Here is a 27,143-nt window from a genome sequence, read left to right as displayed (position 1 = left end):
GCTACAAATTAAGAGCAAATCTTATCATTGGTTCACTCCAGTTAACAAATGAGATATTAATTTTCGCTCGTGTTTTATTTGGTGAGAAAAGATTATTGCGATATTATGATTGTGTGAACTTTTTAGAATCATTATTCGACATTTTTGTAAAAGTATTATATAGGAAAGAATAAACATAAAAAATAAATAGGCATGTTTTATAAAATTAAATAAAGCTAAACAAATTTACGCAGAAACAAAGTATAATATAGGTAGTCCTTCACATCCTTTTTGTAAACGGTGTAGTTTGTGAATAACAAAATAATTAGGCTCAACAAATTATGAAATCATTTCAGTGAAATACTGTTAATAAACGGAATTTATAATAACGTAAAATTGACGTACAAAACGTTAAAATTTAATATCAAAGCACATGTCGACACATTTCCATAATTCGTTGGTATCATTGACGTGCGGTAAACCTAACCAAAAAGGTTTTATCCAAACTCATTTTTCAGGTTAATCTTGACTAATGGCTGACCAATATTCTATTAAACATACCACCTTTCATACGCAAAATTTCGCACACATGCAATACTTGACGATGTAAGTCTCCAAGTGACTTATAATGTCAATGTTGAAATACAAGCAGGTTCATTCACTACAGGCTACGTTGAAGACTATCAGTCTTCTGCTACAACGAGTAGTAAGAGAGTAAGTGAGGATCTAAAATGTCTATTAAATTATATCCAACTCCCGCACTTAGGCAATCAAATGAAAACTTATGAGCCAAACTTGATGAAATTTTACAGAATCAAATGACAGCTATACACGGTCATTTTTTAGTCGTCTTACAAAAGTAGCAGTAACATCTGTATGAACCGATGTATGAAGTCAGTTGATAAAGGCGATATATTGCTATGCGTCGATCTAGGAGTCAGCTGTTAAATCGACAGGTATCGGAAACTTATCTTGCCTGTTAGGTACTGTATAGGTACCAACCACCCCTAAATTTATAATTTTGTCACTTAGGGGTTATTTATAAAATCTCTTAATTTCTTTGACAACTCTAATATCAATACAGCTGAACCAAATTAGGCTTTTAATTAAAAGGCTTATCGTTAAAACTTGGATTAAAGGGTTGTCTTCTAAGGTGTTTTAATTAAGGTGAATTAGAGGATTTAATGATGACTTGTATTTAAGTATCAATCTTGAGTTTTATTACTTTAAAGGGAAGTCTTGTAACTTAGAACAATGGTGTATTAATAAATATTGAAATTAAGGAATTTAAAACCATAAATAGGTAGGTTGTTGAGGTTGAAAGAAATTATAAGGACGATGAAGTATTAGGTAATCTTCTTAAGATCTATTTAATAATATTTAACAATAATAAGTTACAAGAACGAGTCCATTCGAACGAAATTCTTGTGAATGATTTGATTAAAGATTATTTCTCCCCTTTTATGATAAATTTAGCAACACGCCGCTCAGCCGTTTGTTAAATACGAATAGTTAATAACTGTGAATATAAATTAACTATTGAATTACTTTATTAATCCCCTTTGAAGTAATTATATAGCAAAACCAAATAATTACTAAAAAAGTAATTTCACTTAATGAATCACAACCTACTGATTTACTAATGTTAGGTGCCTGATGTAACTTTATTAGCAATTAGTGGCAGCACTCCGATGAATAAATATGATCATAAAAAAAAACAGGCAACGGTAGAGATGAAGGACATTGAGATACTTTTCAATGATAGTTAAATTTTAATATGAAAAACAATACGAATGTGCTATTTTGTTATGATTAAAACTTAAAACCTTTGTGGCTTAAAAAAATTCCATGCAGATGGCGCTACATACTAATAAATCCATCAAATGTTAATGTAATATCCCTCAATAGTCATTAAACTTTGTTTGATTTGACATTGATAACATTTCGAGCTACCGCGCGATTCACATCACAGGTCGCAGGTTTGATTTTCGCATCGGGATGTTTTTTTTGCATTTTATAGAAGTAAAATATAAAAAAATAATAAAAGAAACATCTTTTGTAACATTATGGAATGCAAATAAATATATGAATATGAATATTTCCATGGTCCCATGATTGTTTGAAAAACCCGGCGATAAAATAATTCCTTTAATTTAATCATTAAAACACACCTAACCCATACAATTTATTTTGAATGAACGCAATGAATGTAGAAGGAAAAAATATCGCAAAAAAGTCTGAATCATCTAGTATTACAAAACGATGATTTTCTAAGAACTATGAATGAGTTGGGATTCACCATACGGCATGTGGGCGTGGCCTCGTTACTCAGATAATTATGACGTATACGTGACGTCGCGTGACCTTAGAATGAGGTCAATCAAGGCATGTTTTGTCCTTATACCGTTGTAATGTGGTATGGGGTAATTTGGGGGTTAATGGGGTATATTATGGCTGTCTATAATTTGATTTTGATTATTTATTAAAGAAATGAATTTCTGATTATGATGTACCAAATTAATAATTTAGATATATTCTGTTTACTATGTTCGTGCTTATTAATTTTGAATAGATTAACGTGATCGACTTGGCTTAATATTATGATGAGTGGCTTGATGATTATTATCTATGATCGAATTTGTCATTGCTTTAGACGAAAATTATATTATTATGGTTCATATTGAGTTCTTCAACCGCAATGTAAATAATTTGAAATAATAAATCACCAAGTAGAACTTTTTAAAGCCACAAAAACATTCAGAGACACACCCTATATCGTCCGCCTTTCACCGCTTCCTAAAGTAGCAAAAAACTCCACAGCGCAGCATGCTGCCTCTCATTTTACATAACGAATAGTAAAATTAAGACGAAACTAGATTAAAAAGAGAAAATTAAGAGCTTTACTTCCCAAGGTCAGCAGTACGACCAATCATCATTGGATTGAGAATTTCAACACTCTATATCAATTTTGTTACCTTATTTCATAGGTAGGTACATAATGTAGTTTATTTTCAAACGAGCTTTTGCTTTAAACAGAAACAAAAAAAAACAGCTCTTTAAATTCCACCTCTTTTAATTCAAGGAAAACTGTTCAGACGGTACAAAATCAAATCCAAGTACCCAAACATGGTCCGATAACATTCGAAATTCAAATCGTTTGTCACTGGCCGGTTATCGGTAAAGTACGCTGACGCGATGACGTCACACGTGTAGGTCACTATGTACCACTTTCATATCCTTATGGCTGGCAGGCGATAATTGGAATAATATTTCATATTTAGAACGAAGGACAGTTGTTTGCATGAGAAAATACCCGTGTATGGTGACTGTGTGAGTCATAAAAAGTTAACTTATGTATTTATGTAGTAATTTATTATTTATGTTAAGAGTTAATTTATGTAGCATGCTGACGTGATACGCGAACGAGTGTTATCAAAAAGTATTTATTAAAACGGGAAAAACATAATGAAGCTTAGTGTATCAAGATTTCGATATTAAACAGCATTACATTTTACTTATTTTAGAATTGATTTATTCATATTTTTTTATAAACATAGAATTCAAATATAACTGAAGTTGAGTAAATTAAATATTATTATGTCTGGATAACGGAACAAAAAAAACACAGGTTTCGAAAAAAAAAATCAAAAGTAAGGGCCGATTTTTCAATCGCCAGATAACTTTTATTCGATGAATATGTTTGAGGTTTTGACAGTTTTTGTACAGAAAATATGTCAAACGGCCATATTTATTCCTCAAATAAAATCTATCTGACGATTGAAAAATCGGGTCTAAGTAACTTAATACTATATTTTCCTCATACTGTTTACGACTGTCTACGATATTTCTTGATGTCTACGTGATCAAAAGCTCGTATAGACCAGTGCGTAATGTTGACAAGACAGTAGACAATCAAACTTGATGACGTATGCACGCATTGACTGCCAAGAATACCTAATTTGAGCTGTCTGTGGTTTGTCTTGGGGACGTCATACAACGTAGCATGAAACTTGGTATGGTGAAGAAAAAACCCGATATTATTAAAATACTAGCCGAGTTCCGCGTGCCACCTGCTTTCTGAGGTTAGATTGATTGTGTAGTCTATGAATTTAATATTATAACAATGATTTCATATCCAGTATTTGTAAGAAAGGTATATTAGAAACGTCATTTGTTTACAGATTTAATGCCTTTAAGTGCGCGGTTTTAAAATGTCAGTCCTGTGTTGAAGATCTAGCATGCAACTCTTTATGTTATTATCCCACTAGTCCTACTATCCTATTAATAGATACGGGAAAATTTGTATGTTATGGATATTTGTCTATCTTTCACGCAAAAACCATTGACCGGATTTAGACGAAACATGGTGCCCAGATAGTTTAAAACTAGGATTAACGCAGTAGTAATTTTTATCCCGATTTTAGCAACAGCTAATATAAATATGGGTTAATACTCCATACTTCTACACTAAGTTAGGAACTCTCATTTATTCTCAAAATAAATCTGTAGCATTCCTTGTCTATAAATAAATTTGTTGTACTTTAAAAACAAAAACAAAATGTTATTTAATAAAAAGTGTTAAAATAACTTAACAATATATAATAATATGTATTTATTCCCCTTACACGTATGAAATTCGAAATTTCTCTACAAAACACAGCCCGTTACCTAGAATAACACAAAACAAACTCTTATCACAAAACACGAAAATAGTTCTTATCGAGGCAGAAACATAACAGACTTTAACCAAACAATTCGTTTTCACCGCTCTCAAAGTGTTATAGTGTTCTCAATAACCGAATTCAGACGAAACATACTGATTATCACTTATACGTAAACAGTTTTATTTATAGTGACTAGAAATTACCAGAAGTGGAACAATGGTTTATTATTAAAAGATGAGACATTCCTTATTTATAATATATTATTTTTTTAGTATTCCGGATTCGTATTCGCGGATAGAGCGAATCCGGTATACCAAAATTGTTGTCGCGCTGTTAAAATGTTCTCGGGCCAATCTGCGCCTAAAAATATTCTTAACTAGCTTTTGCCCGCGACTTCGTCCCCGTGGGTAGAAGATATAAGTTATAATTTATACCTGCCCTGTTTTTTTCACCTTTTCCCTTGCATCTTCGATCCTATTAGTCGCAGCGTGATGGTTAAAGCTTAAAACCTTCCTCGATTAATGGTCTATTCAATACAAAAATATTTTTTCAATTTGAACCAGTAGTTCCTGAGATTAGCGCGTTCAAACAAACAAACTTTTCAGCTTTATATATTAGAAGAAGAAGAAGAATAGAAGTATAGATATAGATATTAGTATAGATGACTCCCGTACCTATAGGGTAGAAACGAGAGCCTATTATTACTAAGGCCCCGCTGTCTATCCGCCCGTCAATCTATTAGAGACTGTTTATCAAAAAACATATTAGTTAGACAGCTGAAATGTCCATAGAAGAATTATTTCCGTTGCAACAAAAAAATATATCTAAAAATAAAAATCAAAGTTAAGTAACGATAGTTACGGTAATAAATATGATGGGTGAGCTATGTCTTTGCATGTTTAGTTTTCTTTAGGGTATTTGTAAGAAACCCTAATTGCTTCGAGTCCGACTCCCATTTGACTGATATTATTATAGTTTTAATCATGTTGTAGGCAACTATTATTTTTATTTTTATTGTTGCTATGCTACCTAAACTTTAAATAGAGTACCTACGTGTATAGCGTCTTGTTTTCGAAGATATTTGTTTATTCTTAAAATTTAATACGATAGCGGTCTCATTACTTTTGGACTTACGTGCCAAACATCATGGGTGTTGAATGTACATTATTTAGGTACATACTCAAAATGTAATGTGTCTATTTATATGAACGGTGGGCTTATTTAGTAATTGTTTGTACTGCTCCAAACATTTATTACTAGAAAAAAAAGTAATGTAATCGATTAAAACATTTCATGTCTGAAACCATCAATTCAGATTTTGAAAATTTTATCGATTTCCATACTCGTTCTTTTTCTCTATAAATGATAGTGGTAGGTTCCAAAATATCTCAGAATTGATTAGTTTCTAATTCAATCAATTAATTAATTATGACCATCAATTGTAATTATCATAATCACACTATTAATATTCGGTCCGATCACCTTATCCTGCTGGGAACTGACAGTTCGATAAACGCGTAGAATATTAATTTGATTCTATTATTTATTCTTTAACTGTAGTATATTCAATGTCGTTTACTAACAAAAGACAGATTAAATAACAAAAGATAAATATAAGTATGAACCTAATGGATGTTCTTTTCCCAAAGCATGTTGTGGTCAGCTTCCAGGCTTTAGTTATTTTTGAGCTGCCCACATAAAGTTGTTCTAAAGACTAAAACAGAGTCATTCGACTATGTACTTGACGACGCGAAGCCTCAAAGTAGGGGATAATAACATTTGTTGGTAAAGAAGTGCACTGATAAATGACGTCACACGAGATTCCTACCCCCTGTAAAATTATAATTTTAGAAGAAAAAAAAGGAAATCTATTTTTTTTTTTGAATTCTCTCTGAAGTACTGAAACGTTTTAATCAACCACCCAATTATTGAAACACTGTGTTGTTTAGCCGAACCCCATACCCTAAATTTGAATCCCATACCCTAGTCCTTGCTTGATATAATTGCTGTTGTAACTACCAGATAAGTGATGTCTGCAAGTACATTCTTATTAATTAAAGCAAGTCAAATAGGTAAATAAATGTTATTAATTAAATCTATTATATTATAATTCCCATGAATCTTAATCTCAGTTTACGAGTGTACGTGATTCAATGCACATCGCAAGCTATACGAAACCAGTATCAAATAAATTATGTATGTCATAACTTTATGTTAATGCTTGAAGTCTCTTAAAGGTTATACCTCAAGTAGTATAAGTTGTGAATTTTATGTCTTCTTATTTTCTATATGACTGACTACTGGTTTTTATTATATGTATTAAAAATGTCCAAGTGTTTTGTTGACTGGGATAGTGTCATTAAAATTGCCGTGTATTTAAACACTTTTATCATTTTATTCTTTGAACAGATTTTCGCATTTAGCCTATGCAAGATTATACTGCCCCAGAGCCAGATACGAGGCAAAGCTATAGGAGAATCATTCAAAAATGGTCTAGTGGTAAGTGGCCATGACTGCTATGGGTATGAATATTTGTGAGACGTATTGTTTTGTTCTGTGTCAGGGTGTAATTTATCTATATAGTATACATATGTATTTAGAAATATATAAGTATATTTAGCTTCAGACTAGTTGAAGTTGTAGAATAATAATTATTATCGTCTACCCAAAAACTGGTCTAGCAACATTCTCTAACGGCACCCCCTGCGGGGTTTCGGCCGTCATTTAGTGCGTTGCTAACAATCTCATTATGGCAAGCAACAAGATTATTGTGGATCTACGCTAAAAATAAAAATAAAACTTTTCTGCGGTAAAGATTCTGGTATTTGCGTCGCGAGAGGTATTACAAACGTCAAGTCTCATGAACAAAGTCACAAAGACTCATAGCATGCATACAGAAGGTTTGACGTAGCGACGTTTACCGCTCGGCTACGACTGCATTTAATTATTAATTTGGCCGGTTAGGACAACCTTGACCTTAGGGCAACAGGTTTTTCCAAAACGTCAACCAAATCGATGGATCTTTTAATGCGTATTGACTTGGACAATGATCATCAGTCAACTACATTGTAATCTATGCATCTTTATCTTTAAGACTAAGTCCACTAAAGACTTTTACGAAATTAATGATTATGAAACATAAAAATACGCAAAAAGTCACGTTTTAGTCAGTGAAGAAATTTATTGTTTATTTACATTCGGTACAACAAAAGAAACTTATCATAAAGATAAACTGTTGATATGATAATCGGGGCAATATCGGTGCAATTTTCTGTCTTATGTTGTAGAAGTGTTTACGTGTACGGCTTTGTTTAAAATTCCCATTCAATTTTATTGGATGTTTTACTATTAGGTTTAGGCACTAATTTAGACTAACAAAGATTTTTACCTGCCGCATGCGGGGAGAAGCCTGTGCCCCACAGTGGGACGAACATAGGCTTTTATTTTATGTAGTTGAACACAGCGTTTCCCTCATTTTGAGGTAAATAAAATATGATAAAAATATGTTTGAATATATTTCGAACTACGTAAACATGAACGATTGCGGGTTTCCCACAAAGTCATCCTATACTGATATCCGTGTATGCTACAAAGATGGTGTTTCAACTTTGTATGATAGAGCTAGCTACTATAGCCCAATAGGGTAGCATAATGAAACCAACGAAATTTTGGGAAAACATTCATTTTCTATTTTATATCTTTAAATGGGAGACACAGTATTAGACTTCACAGCGACTTAAATCTGAACAACGTTTTACTTCATCAATCATCAGCATGACTAAAATTAGTAGATTGATAAAAGTTAAGTATAAAATTTGCATGCCTACTGGGTAGAATGTACAAGGTTCTGTATATGCTAATAATACCAATTTGTAAATACCTACATTTAAAGCAAATAAATGAATATTATTTTTATTATTGATAGATAAGATTATACAGCGAGATGAAAACAGTCCAGACTCTAGACAATCACTTGAGTGTCCTAAAATGATATAAACTGTAACATTGTGACTGATCAAACACGAGATAAATTTATGACCGGGTTAGTTTCACAAGTATAACAAAAACAGCATACATTGGGGATGATAAATATTTTTGTTTGTATGACCGTACAACTTTTCCTCGAAATTGCTGTAACAATTTCAGAAAAATGATTCGTTTTAATTTGGTTTTCCTCGTTGATTGTTAGAAATTGACGGTTACTAATGTAGGTTATTTTATTTTCAAATTGATTTTGACAAGCAATATCTTGGGTAAACAGTTAACAGTCTGACAACCAGTTTAACCAAGGGGTATCGTGTTGCCCAGGTAAATAGGTTTAGGGGTTAGATAGTCAGTCGCTCCTTGTGAAACACTGGTACTCAGCTGAAACCTGTAAGACTGGTAGCCGACCCCAACATAGTTGGGAAAAGGCTAGGCCGATGAATGGTAAACATTATGAGTTTTATCCGACTTCGTCAGGGAGGGTAGATACCTAAGCGGCCAAAGCCAACAGCTAGTATCCCAGCATGTTATAATTAATATTATCCGTGTATTGCTTTACTGCACAATTTTATTCCACTTCATAACATTTTGGAGATGACGGTTCAAAACGTAGGTAAACCAATTTTCGAACAGGTTTTATGTCTGAAAGTTTAATATCGAGGAACAATGAAGAATAATGGATTTTAAAATTGAGTTTTCGTAGAAAAAAGGCATTCTCGTTTGATTTTAAACTTAATTATATACAATTTTCCATGCATGCAAGCTAAAAGCATCAATAAACTTACATTCTTATCTATATAAAATAATGAAGAGGTGAAGTTTATGAGTGTGTGTCGTTGTAGGGGATAATCTCAGGAACAAATACAAATACACAGACAGCAAGTTACTGAAATATTAAAAAATAAAAATACTTATAGAAAGCCACGTTACTTGTAAGTTTCATAGGCTTCGTATAAACCCGAAATACAGTTCCCAAGGCAGTAGGAATGGGTCCAGCTTGTCTCGTATACTTAAGGAAGAGAAGATGGATGGGTTGTGTGACAAGTGATATGAAGGAAAAGGGATTTAGTGATAGCGCGACGAGTGACTGGCCGGACTAAGGAAGAAAAACTGTGTTGCGCCGAACCCAAACAAAGCAGAACAAAGGCAGGAAGGAAGATATGTATGTATTGATGTCTTACAAGTATTTCATCATCATTTTTTTTTTTAAATAAAGTAACGTTGATTCAGTTTTTTTTTTAATTGGAATCCAATTATGACTCTGTCACCAGGTTGTACCTTATGAACCGCACCTTGACTATTCAAATTATCTCTAATGATAAATGTAAAGGTTAGGCGACGATTGACAGGTACGATCATAAATTAAATCAGTGACCAATTTTTGTAGCAAACGTGTTTTATTATATCCTCTTTGTACAACTCTTACATTACCGAATTTTCTTTATATAAAGAATAAAGAATCTAGGTACTTTGAAAAGAAGGCTGTCAGATATACTTTTGTCTGGTAATTAAAAAAACCAATTAACCTCAAAATAACAGTTTTTCATAATTATATCGAATGAAAAATAAAGGAACTAATTAATTTCTTTGACTTTCTTCAATCGTAACTTCCATTCTCATTCGACCTCGTTTCAACAAACTGCTAATACAATATCATTCAAATAAGTGTTATAATGGATAATGGGATATTATTGGTTCTTTATTGCGATTTCCTGGAGTACAACAATTGTCTTTGTTTCAATGGCATTCTTCCTATTAAATGTTTATTTATTAAATTATGAATAAACAAGATAATGTGGAATTTGTAGTAATTGCAAGCCTGTGTTTACACGTGGTGAGGCATTCAAGTGTTGTTCCTAGGATACAAAACTAAAAATTATGATTTTCATAATTGAGTTTATATGACGGTACTTAATTTGAGATTATTTATTATATATTATTAGCAAACTTTCGTGAGGTGGATTCGTAATTAGTTCTTTAACAACGGGTCAGTCAGCGGTCTGCTCATGAGTAAAGACTTTGATTGGGTCAGAAACTAGTCCAGCGATCCCAATTAATACGCGTGAGTAAAAAGGTTATCGGTTAAACTTTATAACGATTGTTTGAATGCAAGGTCAACCAAATATCTGATAGATTGAGGATTTGAATCGCGACTACTGCTAACTCTCTGATACTAAAGATATCGAACATAGGATAGTTACGTTGCCTCGTGTAAAAACAGGCTAAGTACATGTGATGTTTATTTCATTTCTTTTACAGCGTAAAGGAAAAAAATATAATTACCATTATCATAAACAAAAGTAGTTTATAGAGTTCAAAGGTCATTGTTAAAAACTGTTTAAAGTATCCATTATTATTAAAGCCATTAATTTGTCAGTACTGATTTGAAATAATATTAACTGTATGAATCAAACTATTAGTTAAACAAATATCAATAGTTAGATTTTCCAGGCATTTTCCTGGAAGCTAAACAAACAAACCTGAATCAATGAATCTTTTGATTCACGTTATTAATTACTTAGTAGGTCTTCCTATAAGTAAACATCAAAATATACACATGTATATACAAATATTATGCTAAAGAGTACGACAGATAACTGTAGAAAATTCAGTGGCAAATGACACATTCAGTAAACAATTACTTCCAGGAAAATCAAAAGTTACGCAAGATTACATAGCAAGTGACGTCATAAATCAAACACTCGTCTAAACCTAAGTTTATCGCAATGATCGTGGCACAGACCTAACATCTCCTTAACCGTTGCAGTGGGATGGAGATAGTACTATGCAATGTATAGCGCTATCTTGCTTCCACACAGCATCAGTCTAACTTTAAGTGTGTGTATGAGAATTACTGTCTGTTTGTCTATTGATAAAATAAGTCGTGACCTACCACCACAATTTGAGGTAAAATAATTAAAAGTTGTGGTAAATGTCGATGTGCATACCCGTCAGTAGAGGAGTATAGGTACCCGTTTAGACCAACGTTTAATAACTAATAATTAAAGAGACGCTGCACTGCAACGTGTAGCGCGCCATCTCAGCCTAGTTTCAAGTGTGTGTGTGTGTACTGAGACAATTCTTATCTGTTTCATCGAATAAGGCATTACATACAATAAAACAATTCATGAAATGCAATGAACATTATTGCATTTGTGGAAGTGAGAAAGAACGCTACATATATATAGTGGCATCTCCCTTCCACATGTTTGTTTAAAGAATAGATTGATGGCAGCATAATCGTGTGATGACTAACGCAATACGGAGAAGTAAGATCGAAATACTGGCTGAAACGAAATGGATTTCTTATTGAGGAAGTCGTAAGGCACATGTAAACATTGATAATGGATGTAAAATAGTACTAGTTGAAAATTTTATGCCGATTGTGAATGTCGAGTTGAATGCACGTTGGATTAGAAACTTTATTGATATTTGCTTGTAGTTTTTGACGGCGAAAATAGGGTTTTCAAATTCTATTTCATTTTGTTTTGTGTATTGTGTTGTGATGGTTGGCGCTCTTTGGGGGAGGCCTACGTTCAGCAGTGGACGGAAATAGGCTGAGATGATGATGATGATTATATTGTGAGCGGAATGGGAAAACTCTAGATAATGAACCTATTACTTTTCAGCTATGATCGTTCGACTTGTCTTTCATTAATTGATTTATTACTTTCGTATATTAAATAATTAATATATCGAGTTAAATTTGTGAATGAGAATATTTTAGCTAAGGATCGGACAGTTAGAGAAAATATTAGGATCTGTTGCACATGTCTTACAGATAAGTAAAAGCAAAATGTATTCAGATTTCCTAGGCTTTTTTTATAAAGGTAGGTGCACGTTAGATGTATAAGAGCAACGTGACTAACTCAGGCTATTAAAAGTTTTCAACCTTAAATGTATTTCATTAATCGATCAACCTATTATTTTTTTCATTTCGACTATTAAGTAATCGATGGTCATTTATATGGCAATAGTCAGTATGTAACAGGTATATAAGAAGAAATCGGTACATCTTTTTTGAGTTTAAACTATTCAGATAAGTAAAATATAAGTAGTGGTCCAGGTGCCTTAATTTCTTTAGAAATATAAATATTACAAGAGCATTTGTAAGTAAATAAAAACTAAAACTTGTACGTTTAAGGAAAACAATCCTTACTACTTTCAGAAGAATTAAGTCCGTAACTGCGATAACCTAACCTAGTGGGTCCCACTAGGTTCTGATCTTGGCCCAACACTCATTTTTTTGACCCGATACAAATTTTGAATGCGGTAAGTAACTCTGTGCAAAATAGTCCTCATTATGAGCCTTAAGTAACTCCACGTATGGTGTAACTGGGGTAAAGAGTACCGTTACCAACGCGCCTGACCAATTATTTTAACTGAGCCACTTTTGTAGAACTTGCATTAACTGTAGCCTGGTAAGTTGACGTAACAAGTTTTTAAAGCAAGGAATAAACCGATATGTTGTAAAGGTTTAATTAAATGGAATATTTTTATGCGTTGGGGCTATTTTTATTACTTGATCTGCAACTTGAAATAAAGATTAAAACTTTTTTTGCTGTCGCAAGATTTCTTTTTTAACTAGTACCGCACTAAGGAATTTAATCCTTGTGTCGCGAGGATTTCACAAAGATTCAAATCCCATGCGCAAATACACCCAGACTCTGGATAAGCATTCGTGGATCACATAAATGCTTGTCGTATACGTGGATCGAACCCGCGACACGAGAATTAAAATTAGTTTCACGTGGTGACCTAAAACACTGAAAGAAAACCGCGCAGTCTTCGTCTCAAATCACTTCACAACAACAAAATCAGATCTAAAATAAAAATAACTCAAACAAAGATCTTTATGATCAACCTGCATCGATAGATCAATTAGATAGTCCTCTTCCAACTCAAATGTACCTAAGACGTCACACGACCAGTCACGTAGGCACTGATGACGTAGACCAGCATCTGTGTAGGCCTTCACTTTATAGTGCACCTTCTACAGCCAGGTACAGATAAGCATTGATATTGCATCATGGTGGCTTGCAGCTACCAGTCGCAGAATATGAGCTTAGTAATACTAGTTTATTAGGCAAGCGAAAAGGTTGTTGTTGACAAATAATAACACCCTGTATGTGTCTGATATTAAGGCAAATGAAGTCGTGAAGTTATAGACTTTGTACCAAAAAGGTAAACTTAAAACTGAATTGATTTTATTCCTTATAGACCGTGTCGTCTTACAAAAGCAGCCCAGTTCATGTATCCAATGACTAGAACACGTTCATGGTAAAAAAAATAGGTATTTATGAGATTTGAATAAATTTAAAATGCAATTTTTATTCAATATTATGATGCAATTCGTAGTTTTAGAAACACAGCTCTGTTCCGAGCCTTGTAACAATGGTGAGGGGCGCAGGCGGCGGCGTTTTTATCGTTTTTAACAGGATTTTTCAGATTTCTCATGTTTCATTTTTTTCGTTCCTATTATTTTAGTTGATGATAAAAATACCCTACATTAAAGATTAAAAAAAACAGTGCCGGACCAAAGTTGCGACCATAAATCCATTCTGTTCTGTGTCTTTGTTAAAAAATTACGTCATAATTCAAAATTCAAGTATTATCATTTCATTTACCTTCTTGCTCACTTTTCTTAGATTTCATCTAAAAACGTGTTCTAGTTTCTTTATAAAATAGTCAACCACTGACTCACTAATTACTTGTAAATTAGCAATCTTATATAAACAATGATTATTTTATCTTTTTTGTATAAATCTGATACACAGAGTAAACGTTTGTGACGTTTCGGAAAACATGATAATTTAGTAATGATGTAATTAAATGACAGGTTTGAAAAATATCTGGTGAAATAGGTGTGTCAATGTAGAATTACGCCTTACTCTTATACGGAACTAGCTGTTGCCCGCGACTTCGTCCGCGTGGTTAGAAGATATGTTAGGAATTTTTGAAGGGAAGCCCTCGAAGATGAATAATTTTCCCTGTTTTTCCACATTTTCCATTGTATCTTCGTTAAAACTTTCCTAGATAAATGATCAATTCAACACAAAAATATTTTTTCAATTTGTACCAGAAGTTCTTGAGATTAGCGCGTTCAAGCAAACAAACAAACTCTTCAGCTTTATATATTAGAATAGATTAAATTAACAGTTCATAGTCCAGTAATATGTCTGCACGCGATAATGCAATCGAAGCTAGTAACTTAGACTTGTTACTTTCATACATATTATGAAAGTTACGAGTCTAAATTACGTGACATATGAAAAGGAAATTTCATGTCCAGTATGCTCATAAATTTAAGCGTTTTATTATTATCTTTAATTAATACTGTTACAGTTTGTTACCACGCTACAATAGGTCAAACACCTCATTGATTTGATTAAAACGTCAAGAACGGTCGACCCATCAGATTACTCAATGATTTCATGATTAAAAAGTTATTATATGGTATCCTTGAACCCCCATGATACGTCAGTCTTTTGATAGACATACATGGCAGCAACCGATCCGTTGTCTTCAATGTTCCACCTGTCTCATCAGCTGTAGTGTTCAGTTTAAAGTCTATCCGCCCCTTAACTCTCCTACACGTATATATGTATATTATATCGTATAAGTACCTATGTGCGATCAAGTCAAATTTGTCTTAAAAAATCGATCGTTAAGTCACTTGGCCAATATTATTTTTCCAATCTTCTTCGAACAAATAACGGCATTATACAAGTAACAACTCGTAATCGATACTGACAATCCGCAAATATATCATTATCAAATTGATTTATTTAAACGTCCTTCGTTTAAGTAAATGTGTTGCTAAACTCATGATAAAAGTTTATGAACTATGCTTGGTTGATTACAAATAATTTAATGTGCTACATTTAGTTGCAAATTTGACGAGATAGAGTTGATTTTTCGGAATGTAGAGTCGTATATCTTGTTCTCTACATATATGAGAAAAGTTGCTTTGCCCAACAGTGGGGTATTATAACACTAAGATATTACATTAACAGTAATATCTTAGTGTCCGTTTCCTCCTTACTATAATTTCTTCGACACCACTTCATCTCTACCTATTTAGAGTAAACAACAAGAACAGTTTCGTGGAAATATTTTGGTCTATAGGAACATAATATCTTGTTATCTAATACAACAGTGACCCCTTTAGCCACATCCTACTTTCGTTTGATAAGCGATATCGTGCCGCTTTTATTAATACTCAAGCGTTACAAAACTCCGATAAGCCGGTATCAAAATGTAGTAATATTTACCATGAAATATTTCATACACCTATAGGTTAATATTTTTCTGATTATGGTACCCACTTATAGTCCACACCACAAATAGTCGTTCCATTCTTTTTGATTACTCTGTCAAGATTTACTTTTTAAATAAAATCAAATATCCAATAAAAATAAAAGGAAATTCACAATTCAAACAAGGTAGAGCACAGCTGTGTCAAAGACAGTCGCTAGATAATCATCAAAATGTATTATTTTTCCCTAACCTACACTGTCTGGGTAAATGTCTAATAAAATAATTAAAAAAAGATAAATCCCAATCAGTAAACAGGTAAACAAAGACCCCCCTCTCCTCTCTCCACCACACATGTGTGAATCATCCAATCGTACGCTAGACTGGTCCGTCAGAATCCCGCGAGCGTTCAACGCATCGACTCGTGCGCATATCGTGATACAGAGTGTTCCGATAATCATATTCTTTTGTACTATTTTTGTATGATGGTAATACAATCATTTTGTTTTTGACAAGTGAGTGTTTTGCTAAGTGTATTATAGTGAAGTGTCGTTGTGTTTTGTTTCGAAAATGTTTCCTAGGATTCAAGGATTGGTGAGTACCTATTTTTTTATTTATAAATATTACCTTTATTAAACTATACTATCAAATATTCGAATAATATTGCGTGTCTGTTTAAATTCGGAATTAATTATTCACAACGTGTTGTTTAAACAATATTAGTTATTAAATGCGGACCTCGTACTAGATATTCGTTTCTAATTATTGAATTGAACAATTATAATAAATAAGAGCAATAAATTCTAGTACCTATATTAATAAATACGATTTATAGAAATTGTAGTTGTGTGAAGTACATGGTAGAGTTCATTCACTCCAAGGAGCGGTGGTATTAAACACCACGTGTGACGTCAATCCCCATAACATGTCCAGACAACTTCCCCAAACAAGTTTATGTTACTTCACTAACTGTATTCGATGGGAATATTCATTATTCATTCGTTGAGAAGGAAAATGCTCTAGGTACCAAGGTCAGAGTAAATGTGTGTCAAGCCATATGCGTACAGGATGCGCTTGCAATCCATATGGGCGATTAAAACAACTTAAAGTGCTGCTAAGTGACTTTTTATGGTGATGGCGAAAGGCTATTTTTATCCTTGGCTGGGGATCTTTAAACTAAAGCGTTCGTTACAGTGTAAAGAAAACTTGTAGAGTTTAAAACATATTAGAAATGTAAGACCTTCCATAGGAGTACTTAGAATACACTCTAAAACAATTGCTAACAGAATTCTCCGAAACTTACTAAGTGACACAGAATTTAGAAATGTTCTAACGCCACTAGTCACGCTTAACCTCATTCAAAAGAAAAGGATACCAAATAAGCTATAGAAAGTTAAAACCCAAGTGATTCATATAGATTATCGAATGACCTATTTATTGTTATTGATCCTGCAAATTAGCGTGTAGGAATTTTGATCACGTTCGAACGATTTCACTACGGCGAAGAGGAAAGGCCACGTGTGGTTGGCACGTACGACGATATTTACAATAATACGGCACTTACTCTTGATTTACGTGATAGCACATGAGGAAATGCGTATGATTGAGGCGTCCGTGCAGTGAATGTAATGCAAGACGATACCACCGAGGATCATGTAATAGATAGGCTAATAAAACGTTAGGTTAAGGTTATAACAACGTTACGTATGAAGTATTCAATTCAGTTGATGTAACACACAGTAAAGTACATTAAAATACAGTCGGCGATGTAATCTAAGTAGAACAAAATAAACGCTACTCAATTGAAACATAAGACAGATGAATGATGTACTAAAGATGGTAAAGATAGTCAAATAAGCACGATAGTGTTTTGTTATTTCAAATGTAACAATGGAACCAACGTCTTTGTCTTTCCTCTCAATAGAATTTTTCAAAACAAATCATGTTGCAAGAGTCACAGTAAATAAGAAAAACCAAGCGAACATTAATCCTTTATAATTATTGAGAACGATTTTCCTTTAACGTTAATTAGTCGATAAGTGGTCAATTGTTTTATTTTTTCCGCGATAATCTGGAACATTTACCTGACTTTTACTAAGAACTGTTAGGCGTTATAAATGTTTTAAAAATTATCCTAGGATAATCTTTGCCTTTGTGTTTTGGGATTTATGTTTTACCAAGAAATAGGGTTTAACTAGCAACGAATCCATTCGGCAAGGGTAAAAATATTACAACTGATACTGTTTCTGAGACTACTACCTGTATTATGAACGCTTGAAAAATATGTGGAAGCGAAATAGCACATTACTTGTAGACAAAAGTAGCTCTATTTCACAAAAGAATAAGCCGTGGCTAAGGTGCTCTTAGTAAACTCACTGATTACAAAATCCTAATTATTTGTAGAGTTTCTATTAATACAACCGTTTATTTAGTTTCACCTGTCTCCTTGCTTGTCTGTCTGTCGTTCTGAAATCGAATCATGCATGCATGCTGCATGTTTCATTTTATGCACTGTCCGGTTTCCGATTGAGCTGAAATTTTGACAGCTTACATTGTAATATTATGAAATAATATAGAGCTGATCTGATGCTGGAGATGGAAGGTGCTAAGATAGCTAAGATCATTATCGACTTATAATTCGTTTGAATGAGAACTTTGATTCTAAAGCAAAAATCAATCTTTCCTTTCTATTGAAGGAAATAAAACAAAGGGTTTTTTGCTTAGCATTTGTTCATTGTAATTCACTCGGGGACTATGCACTTTAATGTATTGTGAGTAAACTTGGCGAAGGCCTTATGAAGTTCAATGGAATCCTTGTTCATCCAAGACAATTAAGGGATAGCTCGTCACTTAGTCATAACAAACTGACTCACTGCAATGTGACTCAGATAAATCTCCCAAACGTTATTGTATGTCGTCAAAATTAACTTGGATGTTTTATTTTTCTGTTTTGAGTAACTTCCCTTTAACATTGTCGGTATTAATTGCTTGATTAATCTCTCGAATGTTCGTATTGTTTATTTCATTGATAAAGACAAAACGTATTATGTTAAACTAGCTATTTGCCCGCGGCTTCGCCCGCGTCGAGGTCGGTTATATCGCGTTTCTAAGAGAACTTCAAAAGTCCGGGATAATAACTATCCTATGTTCTTTCTCAAGGTCAACTCTATCTCTGTACCAAATTTCATTAAAATCAATTCAGTGGTTTAGACATGAAAGCGTAACAGATAGACAGACAGAGTTACTTTCGCATTTATAATATTAGTAGGGATTGTTTTTCTCACGATAATCTATAGCAATTTTCATAATCTCAGAAGTGAAAACTTCTATATGTTCTAGATGGATATTATGTAGAGTTAAAACTAATAATGACTTACAAAAATGCCGCATAAATACAAATAATTTTCAGTGTTATTTAAGTAAATATAGCCCCAGTTTTCAAAATACTTGTCAGAACTAGTTTTGTCTTGAAAACACTGAAATCTAGTTCAGTGTTTTCGACCATACTTATAATATGTGGAACACTTGGTGTCAAAGAAAGATTGCAAGAGATATTTTTCTTTGTGTTAATGATAAGTAAATGCTTTTCTTTAGCAAGCAAGTGAGTAATCGTCGTAACAAAGGATTTTTTTGCGTTATTCACTAAGTGTAATCGTATTTGGTTTTTAAATAAAAGTCGAAGCAAATTCCAGTCTTAAATTGTATTTGTCTCTAAAATAATAAGCGATCAAAATTGTTTGGTCAAAACTAACCATTCCGTCAAAAAGATTTTTAAGGTGATAAAAAAAAATTGTAGTGATGTATTTCAAAATACAATTTATATAATTATCGTAGTGATCGATACAATTTGACATGAGAATAATTTTAATATATTGATAAGTACTAGAAGATTTTATGTAGGACATATAGGCTATATAGTGAATTTACATATTAATACATTACTCATGCATTTTCTCTGTAAACTGTAAGAATACACTTGAAAAAGCAATAATTATTTATATAGCGAAAGAAAACACCTGTTGATGTTTTTCACAAACAACATGTTTCAAAAAGAATAACTGTAAAAGGAGTCGTGTTTATATTGTGGTATTTAAATAATGTTCTTAATGAATTTAATTCTGTAAATATTATGCTCGGTGGTAATAGGGATGACGTCTTAAAGTTAAAATCTATTCAGACCACCACATAAATACCTAATTTAGAAATGCTACAGACGTGTTTAATTGTCTTTATTTGAACCATTAATTTAATAATTAATAGAAGTATTGTAGACGATAAAATGCTTAAAAGTTTAGGACAGGGAGTTTGTGACGCAACAAAAAAAAGACATTTAGAATCTTATGAAATGATTTTTGCGGGACAGTAAAATAAATGTATATTTGACATTATTCAGTAAACTAAGGAATTTGAAAAAACTGTCGTCATGGCTTTGGTAAAGGTGGTACAATTATCAAGTACTTTTAATCAATTCTATCCGTTTTTACTGTCTTTCTAGTAATACCTGAAAATAATGCCTGTTGAAGTACATAAATTCGCTTTTTCAAATAGACAGACATTAAGCTTTACGCAGGTGTAGAGTCAATTTATCAAACCTACACAATACATCATTCCAATCGTTAATATACAAGCACTGTAGGCCGTTATCTAAAATGTAAATATTACCATACAAATTACTATAGCTCACACAATAATTAAGGAATTGAATGGACATCTACTTTAATAGATATTCGTGACTCATTTCCGTTAATTCTTCTTCAACAGATTTTAAGACATTTTAAGACTTTTCTATCGTTTCACATTCTCTAGAAAAACTATGATTATTAGGTAATGGGTATTGAAGTTATACGTTATAAAATGAACTGCATCTTACAATACAATAACATCATTTAATATATCTCAAAACGCATTAAGAATGTGTAAGCATTATTTGCAGTGTGTTAATTCATCCGATCTTCAATCTCCAGTATCCCGATTACCTCAAACAACAAGTGATCTAACTTTGATGACGTCACTCGCGTCATTGTCAAGTCTGATTCAACCTCGTCAAGAAGCGATCCGTGTTGATAATTATTTTGACTTTTGACTTTATCTGTTGGAATATTTTTTTTCATGTTTATTTTATTTTATTTTTTATCTCTATTATTGCGCAATTTTTGGAATGTTCTTGGTTTATTGTCATTGTAATGTCAAACTAAATTTTTAAATGGACGTTTATTTCACCTTGTGGGCGAAAAGGACTCATTCTAGGCATTTTACACTAGATAAGTACAGAGCAAATCTTTGAAACCCAATGTCTCCAGTCTCCCATGAAAACCACCATGACTTTGTATTAATAGTTGAAATCGCTTGAAACCAAAATTTGACAAATAATTCCGGAGCTTTATCAACAAAATCAGCTTTGAAAGGAAAGAAAATTTCATGTATTAACCACATGAAATCTTGTTCACATAACCTCAAATTCAATCCACACTTGATTTGATTTAAACACAAGAACTATTCCTCTTCGTAGTTATTGCGAAAATGGGGTAAATTCGTCTGCAGCCTAAGATAAACACCTTTTACTTGTAGAGAACCTGTTGATAATTTATGTGTAATACGTAGTCGGCACGACCTTGGCTTAGTGCTGTTGAAAGGACTTACTTAGATTAATTTCGTAAACATGGAACAGAGATAGTACTATGATATATAGGTATATTAGGTGGAATCGATAACGTTTTTTTACGACGTCTTTAATGATTTTGAAATTTGATGTTGCTCGTGGTTTTGCGTACTAGGATGTCAGTTACAGCTTGTAAAATCAATATATTTTAAGGAAGCGGATACAGCTGAAGTAGAATATGTGTTAAACCATGGTATCAGATACCCCCGTGACAACAATTTAATCGAAATTAGGCTAGCTGTTTGAGCTTAGAGAGGCAACAAACATACACATACTTTCGCATTTGTAATATTAGTGTGTTCTGACATGCATGACGATGCAAAATTAATAAAGAGGGCTAATGATGAATCATGAACTTTCTAAATTATTCTAAGCTACTGGCAAGATATATTGAATCATTTTGGTAATTGTGATGAAATTTAAACATTAAATGTTTTTTGTATTCTAAAACCATAATTCAAGACTTCCTTGGATTAAGGAACTATATTCTATGCATCTATACATCATCCTGTATGATGACACTTCAACATAAAAATCGGCTTTATTGCTAACAAATTGTTTTCGTATTGTCGATTGCTATATAAGGTGTTATTAGAATAAAAATTGCCACCTTCCAAGTTCAGGAAGTCGATACACTGGAAATGGAATGTTGGACTTTTTGCGTATTACGAACTAACACAAGATATCTAAGTGAAGCAATTTCCTTCAAGGAAATACATTTTACCGATAATTGTTCTCGAACAAATTACATTTAAGTAAGCCTTTGTTACGTTAAGATTTAAAATCAAATGGTAGCTGCGTGGATATGTGTTGTAAATATAATTAATGTTCGGATTTTTATGCAGTAAAAACTAATATTCTATTTTTTGATGAACACATTTATCTTAAAAAAATAACATACTTCCCATACTAGAATCAGAGTTTAACGTTTTTTAATTTAATTTAATCTTTTATTAAACTAATTCGTCTAACGTAGCTCATTAATTTTATCCGATAAACGAATTATGATTAAGGAAGGAAAAACTAAACAAAAACTCTATTGAAAGTGTCATAATTAATTATCTGTCCACTGCAATTACTACATTTGACCTTGTCAGACTATTTTTTTTTAAAATGCTTAATGTCATCTGTTGTCAATGTCAATGTCTCCAGTGTTATAACTTGGTAACAATAGCTGATTGAAACGTCAATCAGTGGCTTAATACTAAAACTTAAAGACTGTTGGAATTGTGGGTAGAGCGCCATCTCTCTCTATTCCACGGTACCAAAATATTTTTTAATACGTGGTGGCACGTCCTCAAGTATGAGTCACCATTAAGTAGTGTTGTCTCTTACAAAAAGTGACAAGAAAATTAATAAGAAAAATAATAAGGTAAAGATAAGCTGATCACAAACACGCAATGTTTAATTTAATATTCAGCCACAATAGCCTTATATTTATTTAAGACTAAAATTCAATTTTATTCATCCATTACTTTATTATTTAAAAATCATTTTTAGAATACTAATTTTGAACCAATAAAAATCAGTATTCTAAAAACGAATTCTGTGAATTTAATCAAAATCCGATTCGAGATTACTTGTGATGAATATAAATAAGTTCATATTTTGTCTTGGACTTTTTTATTGTACATTTTTATTTATTAAAAATGTTATTCAATAAATATTTCACGATAAAAGTAAATATTTGATAAATTTGTATAAATTTATCGTACTTGTATGTATGTATGTTTGTCTTGACATTTTACCAATTTAATACCTACCTAGCTATTTCCATAAGGTTTTTCTAGTTCAATATGTTAGGAATACGTCAGAAGGTAGCAAATTACCTTAGATGTATTCACTAGCACACTTATTAAGTAAACAAGGACATCAATGACGCACTTTACACACGCCATTGGATATTTTATTGTTTAAAATAGAATAATTCAGTTTGTATAGAAAACTCAGGTAGTTTTTTAACAAGTGAACTTCACAACGGATACACTGCCTTCGATAAATGATGTGTCACAGTGAAGTGTCACAGTGAAGAAGTTAGGATACTTCACCGAGAATAACAATTAGGGTTCTTAGATTGATTAATATTTCAATAACGTTTTATTATTAATACAACATTCACTGTGTCAAAATCTCCAGGTTATATCCTTAATAAACTACAAAGGAATGTAATACACTACTGTACCTATTTAAATCACAATATTTCACATAAACACAATTATTTAATCGATAGGTAAAGTATAAAATATGAACCCTGCAACTTCACCGGCCGACTTACAACACACCTAGCTCCTATTACATAAACTATAAAAACTAAGCGAATTACACATAACAAGAAACAGCTGTGCGTTATGTAACGTTCTGCGCATGCGCAGTAATTATAACATGCGGTATTGATGCAAGTTATCACGTGTTTTCTGTGTATTTAATTAATTTGATCGTTAGTTCTATGCTAATTGACCAATTGCATTTCGTTCTTTGATTAATTTGTATCTATGACACTCTTAAATAACGTAGCTCTCGATTGGGAAAAGAATATCATAATCGGTTCAGTAGTTCCTGAGATTACCCCTACAAAGTCACTCTTTATAGTATAAATGGTTGTTTATATGACTCAGTTTAATAAAAATACAGCAAAATTGGAATCCATCACCCAGCAGTGAACGGTTCTAGGCGACATAATATCAAAATAATTAATGTAAATAAATGTAACATTTATCAATAAAATACGTTTTATTAATTCAGGATACGCCTTATAAGTAACAAATAACCTTAACTGTTAAAACAATGTTAAAATTACTTTTTGATATTAATAATAAACGTTTGAAGGTTAATAAATGCAACGGTGACCGAAAATGGACCTCTAAAGGAAAAACGGGTTTAATTACGTAGCAACAAGTAAAACTGTGTTTTAATGAAAATAAAGCGTTTTTAATTGACTTGTTACTTCCATATCGAGTTGCAGGTAAGTATTTGCCTCTATTTTTGGAAGAGACAAAAAAAACTTGGCCTTTTCTGTGGGACGAATGATGATTATAATTATGATATCGTTTCTTTGTTAATATGTTATATAGCAAAGAACAGTTTTTTTTTAAATACCTACATAGTTAGATCGAACAGGTACTTGTCCAGCGCAAGGATTGAAACCGATTGATTTCGTCGTGCACAGTGGGTTTGTTGATGCCACTCTGCTATCCGAGCAGTCATAATTTATTAATCTTCTGATCTTTTTCTGCTGCGATTACATAATGTCTCCAGGACATATACATATATTATATACATAGTTCATTCTTTAAATATATTCTAATTAAACCTCTTTTTTGTTTCGTACTAACTAGGTACTAAAATACGAGAAAGAGGAAATCCCTTTCAGTTATTTGGAGGAACTTTAATTCCCTATACTCCTATCCGGAGATGAAATAAAAACTCTTTTTTTTACTTCTTCCTATAATAATGTGTGACTAGGAAGAGGAAATCCCACAAAAAGTAGAGTTTTACTTAATGTACTCCCATAGATATCCATGGATAGTCCCATGGTAACGCGACCCGGCCGACAACCACCGGCAACCAATATCCTTTGAAGGATGTGTGGCAACCACATCCTTATAAATACGGCTTCTTAATAGTGACACAATTAATACGAAAATATTGACAGTGTTAAACATATTTTGAGTGAATGAATTTATTAAAGATAACTGTATTTTTTCATGAAGTTGTAGGTCTAAGTGCAGAGCAATAAATTAGTGATAATAAAATATATATGAATCTAATCTTTAAATTTTTTCTTCATGCATAATTAATGCACAATGCTTATTTAGCTACTAATTAACATACTTATGTAAGTCCTTTTTAATAAAATAAACTGAAATTATATATATAATAATCTTGGTTATGAAGCGTTTAATATGAAACATCTTTTAATAAAAATAATAATATTATACAACGATATGTTACAAATAATATAACTTCAAATTTAGAATATTTTTTTAATGTTGTATTGGTAAAACTAGCACCAATATACACCACAGTATGGAAGTTACGAAAATTATTGGCTCCAATTAATTACACTAACAATATAATCCAAGTCAATACTAGTGTAATAAGCTCTTGTAGCAGGTACATTGCTTATGAGTAAGCGAAACAGCGCTCTATACGGTTATAGCGGTATTTCACTTCCACAGCGGCAAATGAAATAAATCTCATAGTACAGGCAACTTCAATTATAATAACTTGTTTACATACAATTATCGAAATAACAAGTATTGGGATGACCACGTGTAATTAGGCTCTTCTTAATTTGATCAAATGTTTGTATTCGTTCAACGATATTTTGTTTTAAATATGTCGAATTTATTGCGTTACTCCAAAATCGACCTTGTACTGTCGCAATAAGGAGCATTTTACTGCTTCATTGTTACTATTATACATGCTGAGTTTATTTTGAACACTTCACTGAAAAATAATTTCATACTTTTTTAATATTATTTGACTCGCTAGTAATTAACTTTTATTTAAGCATTATTTACACCAGTTCTTATCGAGAATACCTTGACATTCATAGATATGCATTTGTTTTATATAACACAACGATACTTCGGCCATGAATATTTATTTTAATTATTATTTTAGGTTATGTCACACGATTGACAATTTGATAATAATATTATGACCTTAACTCTTGACTCTGTCTAAAAATGATATACAGCCAACTAAGTTGTAAATAATAAGTCAGTTTCTCATACAAAATGTTGCGCGGTGGTTTACCTTAAAAGAACAATAAACTTTAAAGGTTATTCACCTGCCACCTGCAAATCCTCGGACATATAAGTACAAGAAAATGCTTACAAAAACTCTATACAAGTCCAAAACAATCACAAGAAGCGATCAAGCAACAGTACGGTACTGTCCAACAAACGATTCCCGTAACAATAGATTAAGGAAATTCAACCTTATTTCTTAAGCAATAAAGGTGTTATTTTTTCATAAGCTATCGTTAATTGATGGATTTTATGTCCTGTGGGATAAATAAACAGGTGGTCTATGTGATGAGCGATGCCAATATGGCAGTTTAAAAAAGTTGATACGGCTTCCTTTTTCAAATATGTTGTTTTTTTTTAATGCACATGTTATTTTAAAACTGCCGTAAGTAGTCCAATTAGTAAAGAGGTTTTAATAGGCAGACTTTAGAAGACGTTCTAAAATTTTAAGAATATAATTTATTGTATCATATTTAGAAAAATGTGTTATTCACGGTGATTTTTTAGTCGTCTTACAAAAGCAGCCCAGTTCATGTATCCGACGTAAAATACCCTTAAGCGCGATAATTTCTTTTTATCATCAACTAAGATAATAATTACGAAGAAAATTAAACAAGAGAAATCCGAAATATACTCTTAAAAATGATAAAAACGCCGACCCCCGCGCCCCTCACCATTGTTACAAGGCTCGGACCGCGCTCGCAACAGAGCTGTGTTTCTAAAAAACTACGAATTGCATCATAATATTGAATAAAATTGCATTCATTTTTTTTTCAAATCTCATAAATACCAATTTTTTTATCATGAACGTGTTCTAGTCATTGGATACATGAACTGGGCTGCTTT

General features: G+C 32.3%; 2 protein-coding genes across 4 annotated transcripts in view; one reads left to right on the top strand and one right to left on the bottom strand.

The window, feature by feature from the left end:
- The window catches only part of LOC113497935 (adenylate cyclase type 2-like), a 165,127-nt gene that overhangs the window by 27,690 nt on the left and 110,294 nt on the right, over window positions 1-27,143 (bottom strand). The gene's annotated exons all lie outside the window — the stretch shown is intronic.
- The window catches only part of LOC113497957 (probable E3 ubiquitin-protein ligase sinah), a 48,486-nt gene continuing 37,043 nt past the window's right edge, over window positions 15,701-27,143 (top strand). The window contains exon 1 of the mRNA XM_026877809.1: window positions 15,701-16,478. Coding sequence (XP_026733610.1) covers window positions 16,455-16,478 — 24 coding nt within the window. The 5' untranslated portion in view covers window positions 15,701-16,454. The remainder of the gene's footprint in view (window positions 16,479-27,143) is intronic.

This window comes from Trichoplusia ni, chromosome 1, assembly GCF_003590095.1.
Source record: "Trichoplusia ni isolate ovarian cell line Hi5 chromosome 1, tn1, whole genome shotgun sequence".
NCBI classification, from domain to species: Eukaryota; Metazoa; Arthropoda; class Insecta; order Lepidoptera; family Noctuidae; genus Trichoplusia; species Trichoplusia ni.
This window is presented reverse-complemented; position numbering and strand designations above follow the sequence as displayed.